The sequence below is a fragment of the Hyperoodon ampullatus genome (assembly GCF_949752795.1).
Source record: "Hyperoodon ampullatus genome assembly, chromosome: 12".
Classification (NCBI taxonomy): domain Eukaryota; kingdom Metazoa; phylum Chordata; class Mammalia; order Artiodactyla; family Ziphiidae; genus Hyperoodon; species Hyperoodon ampullatus.
Window position 1 is genome coordinate 53,718,847 of NC_136925.1, and position 27,455 is coordinate 53,746,301.

At 42.4% G+C, this 27,455-nt stretch overlaps 1 protein-coding gene and 1 long non-coding RNA gene across 3 annotated transcripts in view; one reads left to right on the forward strand and one right to left on the reverse strand.

Annotated features, from left to right (window-relative positions):
- LOC307061317 overlaps positions 1-24,069 on the reverse strand; it is a 29,390-nt gene extending 5,321 nt beyond the window's left edge. The window contains exons 1-2 of the long non-coding RNA XR_013811178.1: positions 24,032-24,069; positions 16,898-16,985 (exon numbers count right to left, since the gene is read on the reverse strand). This is a non-coding gene — a long non-coding RNA (uncharacterized lncRNA). The remainder of the gene's footprint in view (positions 1-16,897; positions 16,986-24,031) is intronic.
- Positions 1-25,909, forward strand: part of NCOA7 (nuclear receptor coactivator 7) — a gene marked incomplete at both ends in the record, with an annotated part of 140,371 nt that extends 114,462 nt beyond the window's left edge. Inside the window, 6 exons of one of the 2 annotated variants that reach the window (XM_079716378.1) lie at positions 10,618-10,765; positions 18,807-18,932; positions 20,239-20,391; positions 24,786-24,881; positions 25,324-25,397; positions 25,774-25,909. In XM_079716378.1, coding sequence (XP_079572504.1) covers positions 10,618-10,765; positions 18,807-18,932; positions 20,239-20,391; positions 24,786-24,881; positions 25,324-25,397; positions 25,774-25,909 — 733 coding nt within the window. Of the gene's footprint in view, positions 1-10,617; positions 10,766-17,398; positions 17,468-18,806; positions 18,933-20,238; positions 20,392-24,785; positions 24,882-25,323; positions 25,398-25,773 lie in introns of those variants that run through there. The other variant, XM_079716379.1, reaches the window with a different exon arrangement.
- Between the last annotated feature and the right edge of the window lie 1,546 nt (positions 25,910-27,455).

The window sequence follows — 27,455 nt, forward strand, 5'->3', positions numbered from 1 at the left end:
GGTCGGGACCACGAACAGACCTGAGGTTAATACCAGGTCCGCCCCTAAAATTCTGTGTGGCCTTGGGCAGGTTAGTTAATCTGTGTAAGCATCTGTTTCTTCCACCTTTAAATAGGACCGATAATTACAGTGGCTACCTCCTGAGGTTATAGTGAGAAATGAGCTTGTCCATGCACTAAATGAAAGTTAGTTGTTACTGCTGCTGTTGCTTCCTTTCCTATAATTGGCAGTGCTTTCTTGCCTCTAAGGTAAGCCTGCTGCCTTCTGAGGACCTTTATCACTTACCTTCAAAGAATTTCTTCTTCGGAGATGACCACTTTATCTGCTAAATGGGGATTTGTAGCTTGAATATGGTGTCTCCTTTGGGGTGAATCTCTAAAGGAGCCTTGAGGCTTATGAAGAAATCTGATTAAGCCCAAATTTGTAGTTAGAAAACCTGAACAAAGCTTGAGTGCTGGGTTTTGGTATTACCAGTTGCTGGATGGGTGGGGATTATTTTTGTGCCTGGAGGAGTGTGGATGGCAACCTTCTCACCATCTCCACTGCCTCGCCTGGGCTCTGGCCTTGATCATCTCATGGCTGGATCACCGTTGTCGCCTTCTCCACAGAGCCTTTGTTTCTAGTCGGTCCTATCTCTTCCTGACCTTCCCTCCTTGGCTCCACAGCAATCTTTCTAAACTGAAGATCTGGCCAGGCTTCTTCCCTGCTGGAGCCCTGGGTTTTGTCTAGTGGTGCTTCTCGAGCTTTGGTCATTCACTTCCTTTCCAAATATCCCCATATCTGCAAACCATCTGTACTACTGTTTACTTAATAGTTGTCCTCAAAGGATTTAGATCAAATCATTTTTTTTTTTACTTAGGCTTTTCCTGAGCAGTAATATCTGTGAAATCTGAAGTATATAATATGCCAGTTGCATTTCCTCCTAATACTCTTTAAATAAATAGGTAACTATGAAAATGGGCTCCTCTGTGTATCCTCTGAAGTCAGTGGAACTGCCCCTGCTACACTTTGGTAAACAGTGGCCTCAGGATAAAGTCAAAGCAATTTATCTCATGCCCAGGACTTTCTGTGACCCAGTGACCTCTGGCTTTTTTTTTTTTTTCCTTTCCTGCCATTCCATTAGCAAAGAGTAAAACTTGCTCTTTCATTCTACCTGTCAGGAATTCTTCCCCTGCCTGATGAGTTTCTATTCAACATGGTCATCCCAGCTCAGATGCCCACTGGCCGTGTTGTTGGAACTGTGTTAGGAATTTTTATTTCTCTCAACCTGCTCGCTCTAGGGCAGGGCCTGGATCGCTCTGGGCAGGCACTGCATCTCAGCAGCTTTTCCCTGCCACAGAATCCTCTGTCAGAAGCCACCAGTGGCATGATTGCATTGCTCCTCTTTCCCTCTGCCATGTCCAGTTCGACCTCCTTCCAGCATCACACTGCTCTTAAGATGCCAGGTCTTTTTGCATACGTCCCCTCCAGTAGAATGCCACTTCTCTTCCTCCTGTAACTGGCTCTTTCTCCTCCTTCAGAACTCAGCTTGGGGGCTTCCCTGGTGGTGCAGTGGTTAAGAATCCGCCTGCCAAGGCAGGGGACACGGGTTCGATCCTTGGGCCAGGAAGATCCCACATGCCGCGGAGCAACTAACCCCATGCGCCACAACTACTGAGCCTGTGCTCTAGAACCCAAGAGCCACAACTACTGAGCCCGCATGCCACAACTACTGAAGCCAATGTGCCTAGAGCCTGCACACCGCAACACCGCAACAAAGAGTAGCCCCCGCTCAGCGCAACTAGAGAAAGCCCCTGTGCAGCAGCAAAGACCCAACGCAGCCAAAAAAAAAACAAAAAACAAAATTCAGCTTGCCCTTGGCCCCTGGGAAGCTGTCCCTGACCCCAGTATGAAATGATTCTCCACTGGGCTTACCTTTGTCATCGCTCTTCTTAAAATAATAATAATAATAAAAATTATTATATATAATAATAATAATATTATGTATATAATAATAATAATAATTAGAATGGATGTTGGAGCAGAGATACAAGAGCATATGGCTGGAGCAAAGAGCACATTTGGGAGATTGGCCTAAGGAGTTTGAAATTATCCTAAAACCTACAGGGAGATGTTGGAAGGATTTTACACAGCTGGGTAATGTGATCAGATTTGCATTCTATCAGCTCACTTCTACTTCCCTGCCACTTCCTCTTGGCTTCCTTCCAGGACCACTTCTACTGCTTCTTCCTTAAGTACTAGCTTTTTCCAGGACCCAGTACCTGACCTGTGAGTTCCGTGCTCACACATGTTACTGCAGTCATTGCTTCATGACCACGTAGTAGCTAGCATGGTGGTATTACTGGTAATCAGTGTTGGCTTGGCCAGAGGCCATTGATAGTGTCCTGAGGTAACTGAGGCCAGAAGCTCAGTGACTCATGGAGACCACAGGGTGAGTCACTGAGTTTTAAAGAAACCATCAACAGGTTTTCAGAGGTCAAGAGAAATGATAACAGATACTGTTGAGAACTCACAATAGAGTTTGAGGGAATCCGCTTCACTGAAGTAGTGAAGGAGGGAAGAAGATTTAAAAACCCTGCCTCCTTCCAGACGGTATCTGAGGCAGGTTTAAGAAAGGGCATATACTAAAAGGTTAATAAAATCAGGAATGAAAAGGAGTTGGAAAAAAATGCATAACCCAGATGTTAACAGTACAATCTGAAGGGAAGATGAGGTATAGGAAGGAGGTTTTAAGGAGAAACAAAATCTTGAGGCTTATTGCTTAAGGAAGTGCAAGTAAGTTTGTGGATTAAGATGAAGGAGATAAAGGGATGAAGGAGTGGGGTGGGAATAGTGGAGGGAATCCACTAAGGAGGGGGTAGTTCCTTCTTCTGAAGAGAAAGGCCATTAAGAGGGGCGCAGAGGGGAGTCCATTACTAGAACGATACAACGGAGAGTCTTCTGTTCAGGCAGGGTGGGTGGGTAGGAGAGCGGGGGTGAGAGCTTGGGAAAGTAGAGGTCTGGAATAGCTGCTGTGCGAAGCAGTGAAGGAAGAGAGCTAGAGGGGAGTAGAGAATCCCACGAGGGAGGGTTTCTCCTGGCCAGTGTGAGGTGCCCTTGACTTGTAGTGGATCCATTAAGCGCCCATAAGCAAACTCAGCGACATGCATCATCCCAAGGGAGCAGTTAGAAAGATGCTGTTTGTTTCTGTGGCCAGGCATTTGGAAGGGCAAGTGCAGTAGAAGGATCAGAAAAGCTGTGTGCCTCCAGGGGGCGGCGGTGCAGGTCAGGTGGAAACACTGGCCTGGGGGCGTGTGAATCCAGGAGGGGCTCATGCTGGGGAAAGAGGAGGGCTGAGGGTCAAGGTGAAAGTGGAACCGGTATAGTCAGGAGGAAGGAGTGGGCGAGGTGAACCCAGAGGCACTAGGAGGGGAATTTTCAGAACTTTAGGCCTGTTTCCAGAGGGCAGGGTTCAGTTCTGGGAACTAACCACCAGGAAAATCCAGTTAAGTTAGCCAAAAAGAGCCATTCCAAGAATTAGGTTAGATAAACTTCAATAAACTTAGTGCCACTCTAATCTAGCAGGAGAAAAAATGAAGTCACATCCTCTTCTCTTTGGTCTCCAGGGGCCTGAGAATTAAGCAATAAGATTGGCTCCAAGTGAACTTTAATTTTCTCTTGTGGAACAGGCCATTTTAATTGTTCACGCATGCTTTTCCTTCAGAGGAGTCGCGTGAGGGCCCTCTCTACATGAGAGAATGAGGCGATTTTCTGTGGGAGGCTGTAGTTGAGGGAAACTGGGGTGTGCCAGTGCCCTGGATGTCTGAGAGGAGAGACACGAGCACTTCCCATCAGGTTGCCCCATAGCAGAACATACTTCGGAGGTTTGCCATCTCACCTGAGAGAGAGGTTTATTCCAAATCTCTTCTCTTGGGACTTCTCGAGGCTGGGGCGACTTCGCTGGCTGCAGAGATAAAGCCCACAACCTGAGAGAGGTGGGAGGTCGTCCAGGGCTCCTGCCCTGCCTGTCGCAGCCAGTGGAGAACCATTCCCAGGAGCATGGCTGAGGTGAGGTGGCCGCCCCGCGCTGTTCCCCGAGCATGGAGCACAGTGCTGGCAGTGATGTGCACCTGTGCGTGCAAGGTGGGGGAGCGGGAATGGGGAGTGGGCCGCATGTGACCTAAGGGCCACTCAGGGCATCTCGCACTTACTTAAGCTTCGCTAATAAAACCCAAAGCCAAGGAAGTAGTTGACCTATAGTATGAGACCTCTGTCTGTGGACAGGTACAAAAATGTACCATCCCCCTTAGGGTTCAGCATTCACAAAAGAAGAGGCAGTCAGCTTAGACTGGCTGGAACATTTCCAGAGATGGGTGTTTGGGCACATTAATCTTCTGAGCCTCAGTTTCCTTATCTTTAAACTGGGCATAGTAACACTTGCCCCTTAGAGCTGTTGTGCAGTGTGAGGTCCTCAAGGCAGGGAATCACATCTTTTCTTTTCAGGTAGCTGACATATTTCATCAGCATTGCTTAAAACAGAAGGTTGCTTCTCTGTTTAACATTAAAATTGTTATGACTTTGACCCTCTTTTCTGTGGTATATTGAGAATGCCTCTTCCCTGCTTTGTAGATATTTCCTTTTGTGGTAAGTTCAACAAGCCCAGTGCTGGCCCTGGCTGCTCTTGACCTTGCTGCAAAATAGGCCACTCACTCTGGCAACAGACGATCCCAGAGGCTTGATTCACCACTCACTGGAAATCCAGCAGTCCCAAGAGAAGAGATTTGGAATAAACCTCTCTTACTTGGTCATCCCAGATTCTTGCCCCGGGTTGACATATTTCTTCTAGAGAGAAAGGCACAGGGCAGGCAAGAATACTTTGTGCCAAAACTCACCTCCCCCCCCCAGCCCCCCACTTGTTACAGCTCCTGGGAACTCACACATATGTGTATGACATATGTAGCCATCTCCTTCCATAGTATGCCCACTGTTTTCCCAGCAGCACACCATGCCCGCATTCACCCGCTCCTAAGATAACCATGGCATTCATGTGGATCCCAGGTCATGAGTCTAGACCAGGCCATTCCCCCCACCCCCTTGAATAGTTTCTCGTCAAGAAGGATGGGGTGGAAGAAGGGGTATTATCCTTTCCTAAGGTCTTACCTCTATTAGGACCACCTTAATTCATCAGAGATGCTCTGATAATCTTGAACTTTGAAAAAGAGGTATTAGGCACACAATTCCTCCTTCTTATACAGATCTTCCCTCTCACCCACCTTCCATCCCATCCACCCGCCCAGTGGGCTGGAGGAAAAAGTTGTCTTCCTCAAGCAGGGAATGTTCAATTATAACTTCCTCCAGAGTAATAAGTCCTACTCACCTTGCATCTACATAATAACAAGATCGCTCAAATGGTTTCCCCAAGCAACTTAATGTCTTTGTCACCAAAAAGGGAAGTGACTGGCAATTGCTAAGATTGGATCTCACCTTAAAATCTTTACTGACCTGCAGTTTTCACAATTTATATTTTCTTATAATATCTAAGAAGAAATGAAATCTTAACTTCAAATCTGTGCCTCATCCCTCATTCCCTTGCAGTCTTACACAGGGGTATATGTCAGCATGAGCTTTCAGCATTTCTTGGGATGCTTTTTCAGTGTTTATGCTTGTACAGTGACTTCTCCTTTGAGAGTAAAATGTTAGAGGATAAACGAGCAGTGCTTCATGGAAAGTAGGTTCAAAAAGTGATAAAAATGTGTCTTGTCATAACCAGGAAGTTAAGTGGGAAACAATTCAGAAATCGATGTGGGATAAGGGGAGGACTTTGTAGTGTGGTTCAAAGAACGCTGATTGCCCCCTCAGGAGATCTAGTCCTGGCTGTGATGCTGATAGTAGACTTCGGAGCCCCCATTCTCTTAACATCTAAGGAGAGTTAGTTGGATTAAATGATATCCTATATCTCCACCAACCCTAATATTCCAGAAGGTAGTTCCTCAAGGTCAGGGTCACTGGCACATAGTGGGTACACAGGAAGTATTATTGAAGGAAGTGATGCGCTGCAGCCAGGGACAACCAGGAACACACCTGATATTGAATGTGTTGGGTTGACTTGTTGCAACGAGGGAGAATGCACTGCATGGGACCAAGGGCCATCTCAGTAAAAGGGTGCTTGAAAGGGGTCATAGGATGTAGGTTTATGTTAGGTGATTCGAGGGATAACTTAAAGAAGTGGGACTTTGCTCTAGATTGGAAGCTGTCAGGAAGCAAAGGTCATTCTGTGATTGAGTATATTATAAATCCTATGTAGAAGGAGGAGAAACCAGAGAGGCTAGTGCCATAATCGGTAAAGAAGCACAGTCATTTATATTAGCCAGATTAGAGAGATGTTTGGTCATTTTTGTGGTTGGACAGTGTTTGTGTTTAGATATCAGACCTCAGTGGTCTCGTTTCTGTCATGATTCATCATGGTGGTAGAGTGGCTTTGCCGGATGTTGATGCTTTGTGAAGTTGTTAATGTTCAGCGGGAGAATAGCAGGGCCTAGCTGTGAGGGCCAGGCCAGTTTCTCCCAACACTGGGCCCTGGCCGGTAGCAGCAGGCTAGCTTGCACGTATCAGGGACTGCTTTCCTCTTTCTCAAAAATAAGCTAGCCAACAAATATTTGGAAGCGATTTTATTTGATGTGGATAAGCATGCAATAAATGTGTCCTTTTCCAAAAGTTATAGAGTGAAGCATATTTGGTTCTCAACTTTTTTCTAAAATACAGTTAAGATGGACTAAATTTTCGGTGTTAGAAAACTAAAAGAGTTAGAATTATATATATTTTTTAATGTATTTATTTATTTATTTTTGGCTGTGTTGGGTCTTTGTTGCTGCACGTGGTGGGTTTTCTCTAGTTGCGGTGAGCGGGGGCTACTCTTCGTTGCGGTGTGTGTGCTTCTCATTGCAGTGGCTTCTTGTTGCAGAGCGTGGGCTCTAGACGCGCAGGCTTCAGTAGTTGGGGTGCGCGGGCTTAGTTGCTCCGCAGCACGTGGGACCTTCCCGGACCAGGGCTTGAACCTGTGTCCTCTGCATTGGCAGGCGGATTCGTAACCACTGCGCCACCAGGGAAGCACTAGAATTATATATTTATCAAACCTTTCTGGAGTCATGATTTTTCCTAAGTTAACTTTTAATAGGAAATGTCATACTACATGTTAATAATAGTTCGGAGATTTGAAAGAGTATACATATTGCTGGTAGGAGGGCAAAAAATGATTCTGTCCCTAAAAAGGGCAACATGGTATTATATATAAAAAGCATAAGTGAATTGCCTCTTTGATAACACAGCCCCACTTCTGGGAATATGTCCTACAGCTCTACCTGTAAACGTGCAAAAATGACGTACCAAGTTACTCATCACAGCATTTGTTATAAAACCACAGTCTTGGAAAAAACTCAAGTGTCCATCTAGAGAGGATGGTTACATAAACTATGATAAATCCACACAGTAAAGTACTGTGTAGCTATGAAAGAAAGAATGAGGAAGCCATCTCTATACTGTTGTGGAAGGATATTCAGGCTATATTGTTTAGTGAAAAAAGCTAGATACAGGATAGTACCATCTTTTGTAGAAATGAAAGACAAAGAGAATCTATTTTCATATTTATTTCTATCTACAAAAATAACACTACAAGAACACCCAAGGAATAATAAAGTGGTCAACTATAGGGGAAAAAGGTGGACCCGGAATGTGATGGACAGGGATATGAGTGAGATGGAAACTTCTCGTTATTTGCCTTTTGAAATATAATTTTAATTCTCAAATTATAAAATGTACTACCTAGTCCAAAAATTTAAATAATTTATGGAAAGATATATATATATATATATATATATACACATAAAATGCAATATATCTTTCTTCGACCTCATTCCATTCCACAGAAATAACCATTTTGATCAGTTTCTTATATAGCTTTTCAGAGTAGTCCATTGTATTAGTCAAGGATCTCAAGAGAAACGGAACCGAGAGGATGTGTGTGTGTATAAAATATATGAAAACTGGTAATTCTATATTATGGAAGAAAAGGCATAATTAATATAAAAAGGAAAAAACAGCTTAGAAATACATTTGATAGTGGTTAATGTTACATTATATAAAGTCTCCCACATATTGAAAAGAAAAACATTGACTCCACAATCACAAGGAGCCAATTCATGAAAGCAGCCAGGGAGAAAACATTTAAGAAGTGTTCAACCCGGGCTTCCCTGGTGGCGCGGTAGTTGAGAGTCCGCCTGCCAATGCAGGGGACGTGGGTTTGTGCCCCGGTCCGGGAGGATCCCGCATGCCGCGGAGCGGCTGGGCCCGTGAGCCGTGGCCGCTGGGCCTGCGCATCCGGAGCCTGTGCTCCGCAACGGGAGAGGCCACAGCAGTGAGAGGCCCGCGTACCGCAAAAAGAAAAAAAAAAAATGCTTAACCCACTACCACTCAAAGAAATGCAAAGTGAGTCGGTTAAAACTTAAAATATATATTAAATTCATTTAGAAAAAGAAGGATAAGCAGGATTGTTATGAGACTTAGATGCAAACTGCAATGCTCGTGTCAGAATAAACTAGTCAACCTTTCAAGAGCAGTTTGGCAGGATGAATCACAAGCTATAAAATCATGCCCTTTGGCTTAAAAATCCCTTTTCTGGGAACTAATCTTGAGGAAATAATTCAAAAGGTGGCAAAAGGCATAGATCATGAGGATGTTCATCATAATGTTGTTTGTATAATCAAAGAAATGGAAAAAACCTAAATATCCAAAAGGCATAGGAATTTGGGTAATTGTGGTTTATTACTTTCATGAAGTGTAGGCATTAAAAGTCAGTACAAGGGGCTTCTCTGGTGGTGCAGTGGTTAAGAATCCACCTGCCAATGCAGGGGACACGGGTTTGAGCCCTGGTCTGGGAAGATCCCACATGCCGTGGAGCAACTAAGCTTGTGCACCACAACTACTGAGCCTGCACTCTAGAGCCCGCGAGCCACAACTACTGAGCCTGCGTGCCACAACTACTGAAGCCCGTACTCCTGGAGCCCATGCTCCGCAACAAAAGCCACTGCAGTAAGATGCCCGCGCACCGCAACGAAGAGTAGCCCATGCTTGCCGCAACTAGAGAAAGCCTGCGCGCAGCAACTAGAGAAAGCCTGCGCGCAGCAACAAAGACCCAACTCAGCCATAAATAAATAAATAAATAAATGTTTTTAAAAGTCAGTACAAGGACTAGCAACATGGCAAATATGCATTATTTTATGTTACGTATAACAATTATGTCTTAGCCCTGATAACAATGGAAAGAAAACTGTGTACATGTGCTCAAGAACAGATAGGACTATAGAAACCGAAAGACAGTTTGACTGATGGGAATATTAGAATTATAGTGACATTTCTTTTTTGTTTTAATTAATATTTGTCTTAGTTTGTTCAGTTTGCTATAACAGAATACCATAGACTGGGTGGCTTATAAAGAAGAGGTTTATTTTTGACAGTTCTAGAGGTTGGGAAGTCCAAGATCAAGGTGCTGGCAGATTCGGGCTCACTCTGGTTCATAGACGGCTGTCTTTTCACTGTGTTCTCACATGGCACAGGGAGCTAGCCAGCTCGGTGGGGTCTCTTTTAATCCCAGTCATGCCTCATAACCTAAGCACCTCTGAAAGGTCCTACATCCAAATACCATCACACTGGGGATTAGATTTCAACATGCAAATTTTAGGGGCACACAAACATTCAATCTATAGCAATTGTGTTATAATATTTTTACAATTATAACTTTTAAAAACTTAGCAATATGTTAGCATTGTCCCAAACAGTAGCCTCAAATTGAAATTACCAGTTTGTAATTAGAAAAGACTTTAAGAATCATTTGATCCTATCTATCTTCCACTCCCCCACTGTGATGGTTGCAGGTGTAGAATCTAAGGTCAGAGTGCTTTTGACTGTTCTACATGGGCAGTGGGTGGGGGGATATTGTAGGTGCTGGGACCAAAAGCCCCACCCTCTGCTCAGGAACTAGCCACCTCTCTATTGATTAAGTCTGGAGAGATGCTTCAGATGTTAAACATGTATAAGAGAACAGAGATATTGGAAGCAAACTGCATTCCGATATCAATAAAATTGTCTGTTTCTAATGTTAAAATAACAGCTAATACTATCCCTGATATTTTCTAGTTATTAAAGATATTTTATTAAAATTATGATACAATAATGCTTCAATCTACATAAGACCCATTGGAATATTGCTTATCTTTGTTCCCATCTAAAGCTTCAGATTAATTTTTTCCCTATGAATACAGATGTCCAATAAATGAAGACCCAATGAGGAAAAAACATTTGGTGTAAATATTTCATTGTGTTTTTTACATTTATGTCCCATTTCTTGATCTTTCCCTCAGATTGAAAGACATTTTTTCAGTGTCTGTGGACTTAGCTTCCATTTATTGACTTATTTTCGAAGTTCGGAATGCATTAGCAGAGATTATCTTCAACATGGGAGATTTCCCAATTAGCAAAATGGATTTGCCAAGCAGGAAAAAGATAGCTGTACATGCCCAAGTTCCTACTGCTGCCTGCCAGGAAAGTAGATTTGGTGTTAACCCCTGTGATGAACATGTTTTTCAGGGTGGATCACTTGTACACGTTCTTTGTTCAGTGGTCTCCTGATGTCTATGGGAAAGATGCCAAAGAGCAAGGCTTTGTGGTGGTGGAAAAAGAAGAACTGAATATGATTGACAACTTCTTCAGTGAGCCGACCACCAAGAGCTGGGAGGTGAGACTCAAGAGAGGGCTAAACTGTCCCTTAAAGTCCAGTCCACAAACAAAATGTTCTTGTGTCCAAATTCCAATAACTTCTTGGCTGGCAAGAAGTCAGATTTCCTGTGCCTCTTTGAAATCACATGGGGAAAAAACCTTATTCCTCTGTTTGAAGCTAGTTATGTGAGTCAGAAAGACCTCATCTCCACCCCTACAACCCAGTAATTTCACTTCTCTTTTTTGAAATTGCTGCAGGGTCCCCATTACATACAGGATGAAAGTCAAGCTTCTTAATTTGGCCTAAAAAACTGTTCATAATTTTTTTGAGCACTTACCACACCCTTCTCATGTTAGGGGCACGGTGGATGAGATAAGTAGAATTTAGCATCAAGGAGTATAGATAAATCATTGCAATATAGTGAGATAATTACCATTGTAGGTGAAGTGCCACGTGCTATGGGAACATGTACCCAGGCACCTGAATGGAGCTAGGGAATCAGCGAAAGCGACCCAGAAGGAGTAATCTGAGCTGAGATCAGAAGTGGGAGGATAGGCAGTTGGGGTGAAAGTGGGACATAGAACACGGAACATGTTCTGGCCAGAGAGAAAAGTCTGTGTAGAGGAATGACCCAGGGGAGAAACAGAGTGTGGGGCATTTGATGAACTAATAAGAGTTCAGTGTAGCTGGATCATAAGAGTGCAAAGCTGAGGGAGTGGCAAGAAATGAAGCTGGAGATAATGAAATGGCAGATCACGAAGGACCTATGAACTGTTTGTCATAGGTTTGGTTTGGGTGTTTTCCTAAGGGCAGTAGGAAGGCAGCAGTTTGAGCTGTGTTCAAACAGCTTCAACCAGTAGGAGCTGTTTGGAGCCTGGAGAAATAAATACAGATACGCATTTTTTTTTCCCCCCCCCCCCCGGTACGTGGGCCTCTCACTGCTGTGGCTCCTCCCACCGCGGAGCACAGGCTCCTGACGTGCAGGCTCAGCGGCCATGGCTCACGGGCCCAGCTGCTCCGCGGCATGTGGGATCCTCCCGGACCCGGGCACGAACCCGTGTCCCCTGTACCGGCAGGCGGACTCTCAACCACTGCGCCACGAGGGAAGCCCCCAGATATGCATTTTGGAGAGCTTGCTCTTGCTGGCGGATGTTCATGGAGTCAGACAACCCTTGAGGCTTGAAGACCCATTAGGAGTCTCTTGCAGTAATCAATGTTGAGAGAGAACAGTTGCTGAAAGAGTGGCAGTGCAGATAGAGGAAATTGAGTGCTTTTGAAAGATGGTTAGAAGGAGGAAAACAGGGTTTTGTGAGTAATTAATTCCATGTGGAAAGTAAGGAAGATGTCAAGGTTGATCTCTTGGTTTTTAGAATGGGAACTGGAGGGATGGAGGTACCTGCCCTTTACTGCGATAAGGAGCATAGCAAGAGGATTAGATTCAGCAGAAAATGCTCTGTGTTCTGGTTTTCATCTAAATTTGAGGTGTCTGTGGAATGTCCAAGAGACAACTGAGAATAAAACTTAGGAAAAAGATCTGAAGATATACTTTCGGAAGTGATTAGCAAAGTTGAAGTTGTGAGTGTAGGTGAGGTCAGCCTAGGAGAGTGTGTCCATTGGCAAGTGAGCAGGGCTCAGAACAGAACCCTTCAGGATGACAGCGCTAAGGGGCCAAAGACAGTGGAGCCCACAAAGGTGACTGAGAAGGTACAGCCAGGGGAGGGCATGGAAAACAAGAAAAGTCATGTCTTAGAAGCCAGGGGAAGAGAATGTTTCAAGAGGGGAGTAGTCGTCAAAAATGCTTAATGCTGTGGAGGAGTCAAAAGGTAAGAACTAAGCTATGTCTTTTGGATTTAAAACCAAGGAGGTAATAGTGGGTGACTTTGACAAAAAGCAGTTTCATTAAAGTGGTAGCTTCAAAATGTAGCTCCCAGTGTTCAATGAATGAACTGGGGGTGAGTAAATGGAGCTAGTAAAGGTGGGCAAACAACTCGAATTTGGTTTTGGAGAATAAAAATGAGATGGAAGGCTGGAAGAAGAGGTGAGGATGGGGAGGTTTTCCCTCTTGTGAGAGAGACTGTAACGTTTTGGATGAGGTCAGCGGGAACGGTGGAACAGAAGGTACAGAAGATAAGGGAATAGGAGAGGGAATAAGTGGGAGGCTGGATCCCCGAGACTTGGCCGGGAATGTGGGGGTAGGGATAGAATCGGTCTTAGGTCATCGGGCAGCAGAAAAGAATAGGATGTGTGCATATAGAATGTAGACTCACTGGGGGTAAATTGTGGCATTGCTCATTTGCTTATTTCTTCGCAGCAGAAGGAGGGAGCACCTCCTAGAGGTGAAGGAGGGAAGACTTAGAGGAATACAGAGAAGGTCTGAAGTAGCAGTTATAGAGACTAGGAAAAATGTCAACTGAAGAACTGCAGTAGGATGGCTGTCTGGTATTGAAAGCCCCGGTGGGGTCTGGCACCAGGCTGCAGTGAGGGCAGGTTTTCTCCAGCAATACTCCCAGTCTGGGTTTAGATTCATCAAGTGGGCAGTCAGATCTTCCAAGGCTGGAACTCTGTCAGACTGGGATGATTAAGGGTGATGAGGCCTGCCCCTTGGGTCTAACTCCTTCTGGAATGCCAGATCCTTTCATCTGTGTGTTTGCCCTCACTCCCCCCTTTCTCATTCACTCCCTCCTTTCTCATTCACTCCCTCCCAGCCCGAATGTGTACACGGACACACACAGCTTTCCATGTCAGACTCCTGTCATCCCTCAGGGTCCAGCTCATTTGTCACTTCTGTGATGCTTTCAGCCAGAGTTACTCCTCCTGTCCTTCCACAGCCCAATGCACATAGCCCTGTAGTGTATCGCTCAGCACTTTGTTTGCATGTTTGTCTTCCCACAGCTCATAAGCTTCTTGTTTGAAACCATTGATTAAAAATATTTCAGCCTATTAGGCTCTCCCTCCCTTGGCTCTTCCTATCACCTCTGTTTTTTTTCTGTCTCTGGCCAGTCTTTCTGAGTATACTTTGCTTGTCCCTTTTCTCATGGTGTTCCCTAGTTTATCCTTGGCTCTCTTTTCTTCTCGTCTATTACATCTTCCTTGGATGAGCTCATCGGCTTTCGAGGTTTCTGCTGCTGACTCCCACCTCTGTCTCCTCCACACACCTTTCTTCCAGGCTGCTGTTCTAGAGCACATAGATGCCCCACAGGCATGACTGGGTCTCCACGAGGCAGAGATGGTGTGACACTGGCATTCTGGCCAAGGCATCAAAGAATATCAATTCCCGTCCTCCTCACCTAACCATCTGTGCCCAAGAGGCCCCCACCCCCATGAGACATGCGCAGAGGAAGCATAGCTAGGAAATGTGTATTTTCTTAGTGAGGCTATGGTCTCTTGCCCAATATGGAGGGCCAGAGAGAAGGTTTAAATTTCACTGGGGATTTAATCCTTTCCCGACTAGGCCTGAATATCTTGAACTGAAGCAGCCCTCTTTTAGGCCTATTCTGCATCTTTCCACTAATTCCAACCTTGAATCTCAGCTCTTGACAACTCCTGTGGGAGAAGAGGCCACACCTACCAGCACCAGAAGAAAAGGAGCTAAAGAGGCATGCAGAGAGAGAAAGGTCTGCTTCTGGATCTAGAGTAGAGTGGGCTTGAGTGAGCCACTCAGACTGAGTCACTGAGGAGAATGAGAGGGCAAATCCCTTTAGAAGGTGTCTTTAGACCTGTAGTGGAAGAGGAAGAAAAGAAGAAGGGATGGAGAAGGAGGAAGAAATGGGTTGGCTTGTTGCAAGCTCCTAGTGTACTTGTTAACACTTGGGACATGGAAAGAAAAGATAACTGGAGAGAGAGGTGACTGGACTGTTATCCCTCTTTTTTTTCTTTTTTTTTTTTTTAGATGATGTTGGGGGTAGGAGTTTATTAATTAATTTATTTATTTTTGCTGTGTTGGGTCTTTGTTTCTTTGCGAGGGCTTTCTCTAGTTGTGGCAAGCGGTGGCCACTCTTCATCGCAGTGTGCGGGCCTCTTACTATCGCGGCCTCTCTTGTTGCGGAGCACAGGCTCCAGACGTGCAGGCTCTGTAGTTGTGACTCACGGGCCTAGTTGCTCCGCGGCATGTGGGATCCTCCCAGACCAGGGCTCGAACCCGTGTCCCCTGCATTAGCAGGCAGATTCTCAACCACTGCGCCACCAGGGAAGCCCCTATCCCTATTTCTTGCCACATGGAAGAGAAATTCCAAAAGTACAATGAGGAGAAGAATGCTGTCCAAGCTCCCTCCCATGCAGGAGCAAATTCTGCTTACTAGCATTACCTTAAGGCCAGGCCACTGTGATAGCATTGCTTCGTGGTGGCATTGCATCTCCTCCGTGGGTGGGGAAGAGGAACCTTCACTCCCCTGACAGGTGTCTGATCCTCAGCATGTCCAAAACGTCTCATCTTTCCCCAAAACTTGCTTCTTCTCATGTATTCCCATCTTAATTAGTGGTGCCCCAAGCTAGAAGTCTAGATATCAACCCAGATTCTTCTCTTTCATCATCATATGTAGGCAGTCATCTCTAGTTAGAATTTGTTGATTCTGATCTTACGTAGGGTGGGGACCACTGCCCTAGTCAGCTGTCTGCACCCTTCACTTAAACTCTAGGGCACCTCCAGTCAACCCAGCCACTAGTCCATCCTCCATACCCAAGCTCTTTAAATAAGCTTTACTTCCTAATTTTATAAAAGTAACACCTGCTTTTATTATAGGAAATTTGGGAACTACAGAAAAGCACAATGCAGAACATTCAGAAAATAATATCTAACCACACATTACTTTTGTGCATTTCTTTGACTCATTTTTTTCTATTTTAGGGTGTTTTCTAGGCAGTAAGGGTGAGAGAGTATTTTTGCAAAATGGGATAATGTTCTATGTATAGTTTGGTATCTGGCTTTTCTCACCTGACATCTTGTGAGAATTGTATCATATTAAAGATTTTGAAGCCTCATTTTAATGGTTACATAATATTTTAAACCTTAATCAGAATTTATTTAACAATTCCCCACTTTTAGGAATCGTGTTGGTTCAAGTTTTTCACAAGGATGAGATGATCTGTAACTCTGACTATTCCCCTAATTTCCTGAAAGTGATATTACTTAGTATAAGGGTATTGATTTTTTTAAGGCTCCTACTTTTATATAATGACAATTTTCCAGAAATGTGAGGAATACCCTTCTTCTCATTGTGCTTCTGGCAACAGAAAGTACTATATCTATTATCCCTTTCTTAAAACTTTTGCTAATTTGAAAAGCTGATAAATGATATATTGGAATTGTTTGTGCCACATGCCTGGCAAAGCACCTGGCACTTGCCATCATATAGAAAGCACTCAGTAAATGTTAGCTGTCATGAAGTGTCAGGCACTGAAAAGAATGCTGTCTCACTGGCACAAAATCCAAGTGATTCTGCCCTAGATTGTGTCCAGGCTCTTGCATTGAGAATAAGTTCTGGCTGACCTGAGACTGGTCACCAATTATCTCCCAGAGCCTCATTAGAACTGACCCCCGGGATGAACTATGTAGTGGCGCCCGATCTCCCAGGGGTACTGGAGACCAAGAGGCCATTTTCTTTTTTTTTTTTTTTTTTTGCGGTACCAGGGCCTCTCACTGTTGTGGCCTCTCCCGTTGCGGAGCACAGGCTCCGGACGCTCAGGCTCAGGACGCGCAGGCTCAGCGGCCATGGCTCATGGGCCCAGCCGCTCCGCGGCATGTGGGATCTTCCCGGACCAGGGCACGAACCCGTGTCCCCTGCATCGGCAGGCAGACTCTCAACCACTGCGCCACCAGGGAAGCCCCCAAGAGGCCATTTTCGATCTGTAAAACTCACAGAAAGATCCCTGAAAATTGATCCAATGGTAATCTACATTTCTTTCCAACCCGCTGATATCTGATCTGGGCAGTAGAGGAGGACTCATCATGCTCATTAGTCATTAAGATTAATATTTTGAAAGGTTAAAAGGTAAATATTACTTTGCCAGCTCTTTAGAAAAACTGAATCTAAACTAACATTTTTCTCAGCCTCATATAAACCGGATGTTCTTTCAGTTCTTTGAAGTTTCTCATACCTAACAAACATGAGGTATTGAAGTGAAACGCCATTGTTCTAAGCGTAATGAACCTACCTCTGGTAAAGGCTCCTTTTCATCTTTCCTTTGAGATTCAAACTGATGTCAGGGAACACACATAAACTTTTAAAATGAAGGTTTCGCTCTAGGATGCAGAAAAAAAAATCTGAAAAGGCAGGGCTAGAAAAGCTAGCTCAGCCAGCTGGAGGACAATTGGGAAGAAAAGTACAAGACGGAGAAGAAGGAAAAAAAAAAAACAATGAGGTTTTGTTGTGCTGTTAGGAAACCACCGTTTCAAAGGTGAAAGTGTCTTTTTACAGCCTCACAGCTATGCCTAACAGGAAGTGTGTGTTTGCTCTAAATCCTAATTTGGGTGTGTTCCTGTAGAAATACTGAACTCTCTCCTAAGGGAAACAGAAACTTAATCATGCAGGAAACTAGATACGGCATAAACAGTTGTAGCTCAGTGTGGCTGTAAGTAACAGTGGTGTGGAAGCAGATAAGAGAAAAAACCTGCACCTCTTTAGAGAGCAAGCAGGCAGTTCCCACTACTTCACGATGAGAAGATTGCCCCTGGACATTCAGATTTTCTATTGTGCCAGACCGGACCAAGAGCCTTTTGTGAAGGTATGTTAGAGTCCTGAGGGCTAATCATGTGCCCGTGAATCCTCCAAGCTCTGCCGCTCAGATGCTTTGAAATGCTTTCGAATTAGAAAGGATCGTGCTGATATTTCAGCCAGAGCAGGTATTTTATTCACTTTGGAGAGAGAGATGGTGTGGTTTGCCCTTTCCCTTTGGAGTCAAAACTCCATACTGATTTTTTCATTCCACAGCCCCACTTTGTACCTGTGTTAAATGTAGAGTTCCCCCCAAATATGTGCTTTATTTAATACATTTAAAATGCTGGATTTGTGATTCTTCAACAGTGTTTTCTTTAAGTAAATGCCCCTTGAGAAGACAGTAAAATTTAAGGGCTAATTTCCCTGTAAATCCGGCTCAGATGACAGCATTTTGGAAACTTAAGTAGTCATTGTCTGACAACCTTCACTAAATGTAATGTAAATGTTTTTTCTCTATGATGCAAAAGTCATTAATATTTGTACTCAGGAATTTTGGTGAATCAGTTACCTTCTGTCTGTACCCTTCAATTTCAAAATAATTTAGTGATTTATCCAGACTTTCAGAGAGGCAAAAGAAAAAAGATTTTTAACCTGGTAGTTTATAAGTGTATTTATGATGAAATAATAAATGTGTGTACAACATCATGTTTCTGTTCTCAGCTTTGAAGGAAAGATTATTTTGATGGTTTCTCAACTCTCCATAAAGAATCATACCTAATTGTAATTTAGACTAAAGCTTCGTGTCTCTTTGTATTGCTGCTTTCGGTAGATGTTATCATTTGCTATTTCTGTCAGGGTTGGTTGCTATGAACAGCCTTCAGAGAAAACATTAGGATTCTTGATTAAAGGACTATCCTTATCTTCCCAATTTCCCTATTTATAGAAGACTTGCTCATAGTATGTTATCTGTTAGTCCCTTAACAATTCAAATTTAGATGCGGGCTAATGGAGAATAATTTAGGGCATTTCAAGGGTATAAGTCGCTTGTGGAGTTATACATAATTCTTACTTGATGACTGAGCAATAGTAAAACTGGAAAACTTGTGACTTTAATTTGTACATATTAAGTGCTATAGCTGTACTGTGTTAAATTCTCCATTTGCTCTGGAAAACTTGTGACTTGAATTTGTACATATTAAGTGCTATAGCTGTACTGTGTTAAATTCTCCATTTGCTCTGAAATTGACATTGTGATTAGCCATTTCCCCCAAAGTGCTGGCTCAACTTACCTCCTGCTGCTAAAACCCTACCTGTGACAGGCAGTTGTGTACCTGAAGTCCTTTATAGCAGGTGAAGGAAAAGCAAAAATATCGTTTTTCTTGGTTTATTTGTCTCCTCCATTTCAGATCATCACCGTTGAGGAGGCAAAACGCAGGAAGAGCACATGTAGCTACTATGAAGATGAGGATGAGGCAGCCCTGCCGATCCTGCAGCCCCGCAGTGCGCTTCTGGAGAACATGCACATCGAGCAGGTGGGTTCTTCCTGGGGACTTAGGATGGGTGTCTTCCAAACCTTAGAACACATTTCCCACCCCTGACATTTGCTCTTCTCACTTGGGGTGAAGCGTGAGCCGAGTTTTAAAGGAAGAACACCAGCAGCCTAACCAGGGCCCTTCTCTGCTTCTGAAAGGCAGCATCCCTGCCCCCTTCTCGGGAGTGCGAGGACTTGGCCAGACACCTACATCCATTCCCCAGACCTGAACAAAAAGCCATTTCTTGTCTTCAAAACAATTTTTAAAGTGTCCTACTATAGTCCTAATGTGTTTTAAAAGGATCCAAATTTATCCTAATGATTATCGCAGAGTTCCAATGGTTTCAATTTATGGAGCTCAGTAAAAGTCATATAGCAAGTACACTTTACTTGCTTTATGAAAACCACCTACCACTAGGAGTAATTTTCCTTTTTCTGTACTTTTTTTTTTGTTTACTTTCTATTTTCTGAACATCTCTTACTTGAGTTTTTATGAAATACTATGTGCTTGTATTTGAACTTTAGTAAGGGACCTCTTGTACTTCCCTCATCAGTCAGCTTAGAAACCTGAATTTCAGAGACCTTAAAGAATCATCAGGTTCAAGTCCCTCAATTTACAAATGCCATCTGTGAAGGCCCAGGAAAGCTAAGCGATTTGACCAAGCAGTTACAGGGATGGAGTTCATGCTGACTCTACAACTATGTCAAGCATTCTTGAGGACTTCAACATTTTATATAGCCTCCTTTGTGTGTATTTTTGAAGAGATATGCATTATTGATATTTATGGCAGCCAAGTTTGAGTTAAATATTAATGTAAGTGAAAGATACAAGTGTAATGAGGACAGACCACATCTGATCACTAGCATAAAACACCCGTGTCTTCTTGTTCTCACTTTGGTGGGAATTTACAGCTGTCAGTAGCAGCTCGGAGCCTTTGAAGGTTTAGAAAGAACAATTCGAGAAACATGAACTGCTTGGTGAAAGTCAGGATGAAGTGTAAACAAGAGAGCATGTGTCTATTTCATACCTCTTTATCAAGCTAGGTGCTATATCTTCAAATATATAGTGGCATAGTGACCCTTCAGGATCATCCGTGAGAGGGAATGCATGCTCTGGGGAGCATCTCTGCCAAGGGATGATTTTCCCTTCTTGGTTTATAGTGGCAAATATTTGCTAGAGTATAGGGGAGCAATATGGAAGTAGTGTAATTATCGAGTTTGAGCCACAGGCATCTGTTTTGTGCTACAAGTTCATGAGTGATTTGTAGGCAAACTGTGTATTTACATCTTCATGTTTGGATTCACAGCTGGCCCGACGCCTTCCAGCAAGGGTACAGGGGTATCCATGGAGACTCGTATACAGCACATTAGAGCATGGGACCAGCTTGAAAACTCTCTACCGGAAGTCAGCATCACTAGACAGTCCTGTCCTATTGGTCATCAAAGATATGGATAATCAGGTGAGGCTTGTTCCTCTTAGAGAGGAACATTTTTTTAATGAAGCTTTTCAAACCTACACAACAGTAGAGAGACTAATACAATGACCTCTCATCACTCAGATTCTACAGTTAGCAGGACTTTGCCACATACACTTCATTCTTTCCTTTGTTGGCTTTTCTTCCCTGAAGTATTTTGAAGTAAATCCCAATTATTATGTCATTTCACCTCTACATACTTCAGAATGCATCTCTAAAAAAGAAAATGGAGCGTATCTCCAAATACAGTCACATTCTAAGGAATTTTTTTCCTGTACTCATCATGGAGTAGGAAGCTATAATGATATCCTGTAACCTAAAACTGGAGAAGCTGGAAGAAAAGTCAAATCTAGATTTGGAGAGAGTTGCAGAAAGAAGTTCCAGTGCCATACCAGAACTTCTTCCAGGTAGCTGAAGTGTAGTACCCACCAACCTTGCCTGCATAGTTGCTGAGATGGAGAGCCAGTTAAGACCATGGTATGTTGTACCTGAAGGGCCCAGTTGTTATGAAACAGGAGAAAATGCTCTGGACCGTTGCTTAGTGCACTTTCACCCACGTTGCTGTCGGTCTTGGAGGCACTGGTGAAATCTAGATATCACCCCCATCTCCCCTAAGCTAATAATTCTTCCCTCGGTCAGCCTGGAGTATGAGTGGAATCTGTCCAGGTTTCTTTCATGTACCATCCAGGCAGGCTTCTGCTTCACAAAAGGAAAGCATCTTTCAAGTCTGCTCTTTATTCATTTCAACTTGGTCTGTATTATAGCAAGAAGAAATTTCTTTACACTTTTTGTAGGTGTCATTATTTTCTCTTCCTGGCATTTGGAAGCAGGGTTTACTTGACAACCAGTTATTTATTCATCCATTCAGAAAATGTATAATGACTGTTAGATGTGGGGCATTTGGGAGCTTACTGAGAAGCCATATAATTGGGATTTTAGGGGAAATAGATTTTTGCTGTCATAATTTGTCTTGGGAAAAATTAGCAGAGAGAAGGGGGTACTAAAGGCACTGTCTTTCTCAACTGTGATCTTTCCTGTAAGTAGATTAAGAGTTGTGAGGAATAGTTTAGTTATTATCATTGTTACTACTGTAATTTACTGATTGAGAACACTTTATTTAATCATAGTCCAAGCTGAATAGTAGGGACAGTCAAGTTAAAAATTTAAATAATAATAACAAAGGTTTAAAATGGAATTACTTAGGGATTTAGTGAAATGTTTGCAAAGTTAGGTGCTACTTTTTAGATGAGATAGAGCTAGATGGTTTTAGACCCCCCCACACACACACACACGTACCTACACCATAAGTATAGATTAGTTCTATTAATTTACCAAAAGGTAACTTGTTGGGGAATGTGTTGGCCTCACAGAGCAGGTTTTGATGATGCACAGTATTACTCAGCTTCCTATCAGCAGATATGTAAAGGAGGCCTGCCTATACCTGAAGATTACACTGTTTGTCTAGAGGTATAGTCTTACTGGATCTGGTGCCCTGGAGGCATTTGTGTTATTTGAAGGCACCTGGACACTAACTCTGCTTTCCCCACCCCATCTACCCCCAAGGCAAGGATGCGGCTTGCTGTGTTTGGGAACATGATAGAACACCACCTGTAAATTTATCTGGAAATGAATTATATAAAATTCTAAGATAAAAGCATTACGCATGCAGAATGGCAGGCATGAGGAGTTCTACAGAATCAATCCCCAGTGAAACAACCATTGCTGGTGGGAATTATAAAAACAATAATCACTTAAAGTCTCTGGAAATTGCCCTAAGGGCATACAGCAAGTGAAGAACCATTTATTTAAGAAAAGCTAATGAAGCCCAGTAATAATAGTGAGATTCCGTGGCATTTGAAGGCACAGCCTGCTCCCTCCCCCAACCCCTGTTCAGACAGAAGCTTCCTTCTGGGCACGTGTGGACAAGATGAGGATCCCTCGGCTGCCAGCTCCCAGGCAAAGACTATGATATGCCTCCTCTAGGGGCAGGTCCCCAGCATGTCTTATCCCCTACCCAAGACCTCTGTTTCAGGGGCTAAATTTCAGGGGCTCTCTTCCTCTGACCAGCCCCTTCTCAGAGGACAGTTGCTCTACCTTCTGCACGGCAGGCCGAGAATACAGGGGTCTCTACTGCCCTTGCTCCAGCACATAGGGCAGAAGTTCCATGTCAGGTGAGCGGAGCCAAGACCAGTGGCTACTGCCCCTGCCCAGCACCCTGCTCGTAAAACAGGATTGTACCTTTGAGAAAAGCAGGCCACTGTCCAGCCCCCAGCTCCAGGGGAAGAGGCGGACCATAAAACATACAGCTCAGAAGCTCTCCCCAAAGGAACTGACGTTATTTAGAACATAGGGAAGGTCAAGCCAAGGGACGCTCTAGAGAACAATGAAAATTTTGGTGGTAAACAACTAAGAGGAGCCTGGTAGTTCCATGAAGGCAGCAAACTAAGCTGCAGACCATCTAGTTTACCAGAGAGAACCGGGGAAAGAGACAGCTAAGGAGAGCCTTCCTGGAGTCAGGATAAACTTCATAGACTGGCCACAGAAACTACCCCTGCAAAGGGGCCCAAATTTAATTGAATGAGACCGTGGAGTAATTTATACCACAAAGCATTGTGTAAAATAATAGAACAATCATCAGGTAATAGAGTCCGATCTATATTAACTTAATTCCAGTGAGATATTGAAATGTTACTCCTATATTGCTCTATTACATCTTTCCACTTTTTGTGGTAATTTTGTTATATTACGTTGATATATATTACAAACTCAACAATAAGTTGTTACATAGTTGTTTGTATAATTTTTATCTACTAAGAAAGCTGAGAGAAGAAAGGAGAGCAATTATACATTTATAGGTTTTGTCATATTAACCTTCCTTTTACCACTTTGGGCTATCTTCATTCATTCCCCTGGATTCCTTTGTCCTATTACTGTCAAACATGTTAAAATTTTCGATGGTATAGACCCAACAATACCATTATTCTACAATTTCTTCCTAAGTTAATTAATAGAAAAAAATAAAATGGACATTTTCTTACATAACCATAATGCTATATACCTAAAAAATTAACAGTAATTTCTTAGTATCATCAAATCTCCAGTGCTTAAACAGATTTCCATGATTGCTAAGAAAATTTGTTACTGTTTTTTCCTTGTTCTTAACAGCTCTAGGGACAGGTTTTGGTATGAAGAACATGGGTTAGAAAGAGTTTCTAGACTTCTACTCTACCTAATTTTTAGTATTTCAAGGAGCTAGGAACTGAGTGTACTTGGTAAAGAAGAGATTCCATGATGACGATAATCCAATTTAAATTAGTTTGAAAACTTAGAAGACGTTTTTCAGATAGACTCCATTTAAAGCATTGTTTTTTGGGACTTCCCTGGCGGCACAGTGGTTAAGACTCCACGCTCCCAATGCCAGGGGCCCGGGTTCGATCCCTGGTCAGGGAACTAAATCCCACATGCATGCCGCAACTAGTTCGCATGCCAAAACTAAGGAGCCAGCAAGCTGCAACTAAGGAGCCCGTGTGCCACAACTAAGACCCAGCACAACCAAATAAATGAATATTTTTTTTAAAAAGCATTGTTTCTCAAGTGGGATTTGGAGAAGATATATCCGAATCACCTAGGGACATTTCCAGAATATATATTCTTGCCAGTCCTCACTCCTGCATGCACTGGTCAGGATCTGAGCAGAGGATAGGAAGCTGAAGCGGTGGACATGCGTGTTCTGAAAAGACTACTCCTTCCGACCCTAATAAGAAATAATAGAAAAATCATTGATTCAGATACATCTAAACCACCTTTAAAGCCCACAGTATTATGGAATTGTTACTTTTTTCTTAAAAGCCATTTTGAACTAAGATATATTGGATCAGTCACGTTAAGGATGCAGTTTTAATAAGTATGTTGAAAACTCATTTTTACGAATCAAAGGAGAGAAAAATTTATTTTCTCCAGGGAAATCTCTGGCCACAATTTTACTTATAAAACACATCAGAGATATGCCTTCATTCTCTCAACCACTCATTTCTGTGTGCAAGATGCATCTTGTTATTTAATGTTTCCAGTATGTCCTCTGTATTCACTAAAAGAAATGTGTCTCTATAGTGGACTTTGGAAGTCCTTTAAAACTGGAGCGATTGTTGGCCTTTGACAGATAAGTTCTCTAAGCCACTTGGGTTCTAATGAGAACTGGGGACATTTTATTTGTTTGATGGTGGTCTTTTTTATTTAGGAACTCTGATTTAGTAATGATCTTTGCTGAAAGAGATATAATGAGATCTCAGAATAGGACTGTGCTAAAATATTTCAGAAAGTCTCTTTTTTTGGGAGGTTTATGGTTGAAAGTAGATAAGGTTTCTGTTTTCTTTTGACAGATTTTTGGAGCATACGCAACTCATCCTTTCAAGTTCAGTGATCACTATTATGGCACAGGCGAAACTTTTCTCTACACATTTAGCCCTAACTTCAAGGTACCTAGATGAAAGAAATACCCAACTTCCTGGTGTCACGGTGTCAGGAGGGTCGGTGGGGTTGGAGGTGGGGGGCTGTGGTTGGAGCAGCAGCTGTCCCATCCCGTAACCTCGTCTGGCCTCACCCTGGCCTGGCCAGCACTTCATGACTGCCGCACAGAAACTGCTTAGATTCCCTCCCCAGGCCTTGGGAACTGCTCTTTTGCATGGTCTAAGATTAGGGAGGGGTTGCAAGTCAGAGCCAACATGTGCCTGAGAGGCCTTTCCTACCTCATAACCCCTTTGGAGATCTCATCCTGGTGTGGGAGAGGTCTGGCCGTCAGGAGCTTCCTCAGCCAATGGGTAGTGCCCTTGCACACACACAGGTACTATGCTGTTACTCCCTCTTTGCGAATTCTCCAGATTGAAATGTCTGTTCTCTGTCTTGTGTTTCTGTCCTAAGGTCTTTAAGTGGAGTGGAGAAAACTCATACTTTATCAATGGAGACATAAGTTCTTTGGAACTTGGTGGTGGAGGGTAAGGTTTTTGTTGTTATTATGAATTACCACCTGACCTGAGTGAGCCTGTTTTGACCCAGGTAACTGAAACTTTGGTGTCAGGTGATTTTAGCTAGTCCATGTGCTTCGATTATTTAGGACAGTGTGGTCTAACACATGACACTAAGAATTGAAGATAAAATGACTTATTTTTGTGTCTAAATGAGGGACTACTGCCACCCGTCTTTTAGGAAAGATGGGTCATTTAAATGAAGTAAAGGAAATGTACCTTTTGTTTTACAAGCAGTTTAGGGTTTTATCTGTCTACAGCATAAAAGAAAGAAGTTGGGGCAAGGGAGGACAGAAAGTGTGCACATAAAATTGAAATGTTTTCACCATTTTATTAACCTTTTCAGGGGACGATTTGGTTTATGGCTAGATGCTGATTTATACCATGGACGAAGCAACTCCTGCAGCACTTTTAATAATGATATTCTTTCCAAAAAGGAAGACTTCATAGTTCAAGATCTCGAGGTATGGACATTCGAGTGAAATTCAGACTGCCTTAAAATACAACATTAAAAAGACTGGGTTCAATCAGCCCTGCTAAAGCTGGCTGGAAGAGCAAGCCCCAGCCCAGACTGCCTCATTCCATCATAGTGCTTTCTTTCTGCCTTCATCTCAGCGTGTGATCACATTGCAGAGAGATTCTGAAAGGTACATGTGGAAGGCAGACGATGAAGAAAGAAATCTGAAGTCCAGATTGTTGAAAGACTCTATACTCTCACTTCCTTCAAATCCATACAGTGAGGAATCAGAATATTTATAGATGTGAGTTGAATGCAATTTTTATTTTTGTTAACTGTGAAAAAGAAAATACTGTGGAAATATATACATTCCTTGTATATTTATCAATATAATTTTCATTACCAAAACGTACAGCATACTGTTGTTTGCCATGGAAAAGTTCAGTCTCATTTAGAAAAATTCAAAGTGCACAGCACTTAAAGGGAATATATGATTTTTTAAAACTGTTTTATTTATTATTTCTAGTATATTGTCTGAAATGTGTTGGCAGTTTTTTCTTTTAATGTGTCAAACTTTGAAATAAAGAAATGTATACATTTTGTGCTATGTTTTGGCAACAAACCCATTTGATTTATATAGTTTTATATTAAATTTTTTTTTGCCCTGATTGTTTAGGGTGATATGTATATGTATGTGCTGCTTAATGTCCAAATATATATATGTATACACACATATATATACACACATAATTCTGAATTTTTAAAAACTCAATACCAATGTTTATTGATTTGACTGTTGTAGGCCAGCTTTCCATTTAGTCGTTAAAAAGGTACATTTTTAGTTATTTACTCTGAACATAATTGTGTAAAAGAAGAATAAGCTATTTCTCTCAGTCATAAGTAGATATTTACAGAAATGTATACCTTTATGATTCTAGATTTAGAACAAACCCTGCTTTTGAAAAGAAAATGTTTTGCTTCTTATAAGATCACGTGTTAATAACAAAAATTGTATTTTTATTGGATTTTTTTGCATAATTTTCCCCAAGTTTTTACATTAATGAACAGGCCTCTGTTTGAAATGAGACTGAGTGTTTTAATTTCTGTATATTTTATATCAAATGAAAAAAAAGTCAAATTATCCCAACTGTCTTGATTTCTAGACTCTTTTATTTGAGAAAAATCAATGCAAAGAAATGCATTCATACCAAAACTGGAATAAAAGGTAAAAACTTGTTTTTTAATATCAACTCACTTTCACATCATAAAACACTCTTTTATTAAAGTTAATAATAAAGACTTGTTAAAATTTTAACAAATATTATTGACTGTCAGACTTTTATGAAAGCCAAAGACTGCTAATGGAAAAAAATGTCAAATAATAGCCAAAGCTGAGAAAGTGGTCTGTCATAAGTTACATACCCAGTGATCTTTGAAGGAAAAATTAATAAAAAGTAGTGTTTATATACTTGCATTTTAAGGAAGTAAACAGTTCTTAGAATGTTGGCCTTAAGCTGGCAGAATATTTCCTTTAGCTTATTCTCTTATTTTAGACTATTTATAAAAGAGAA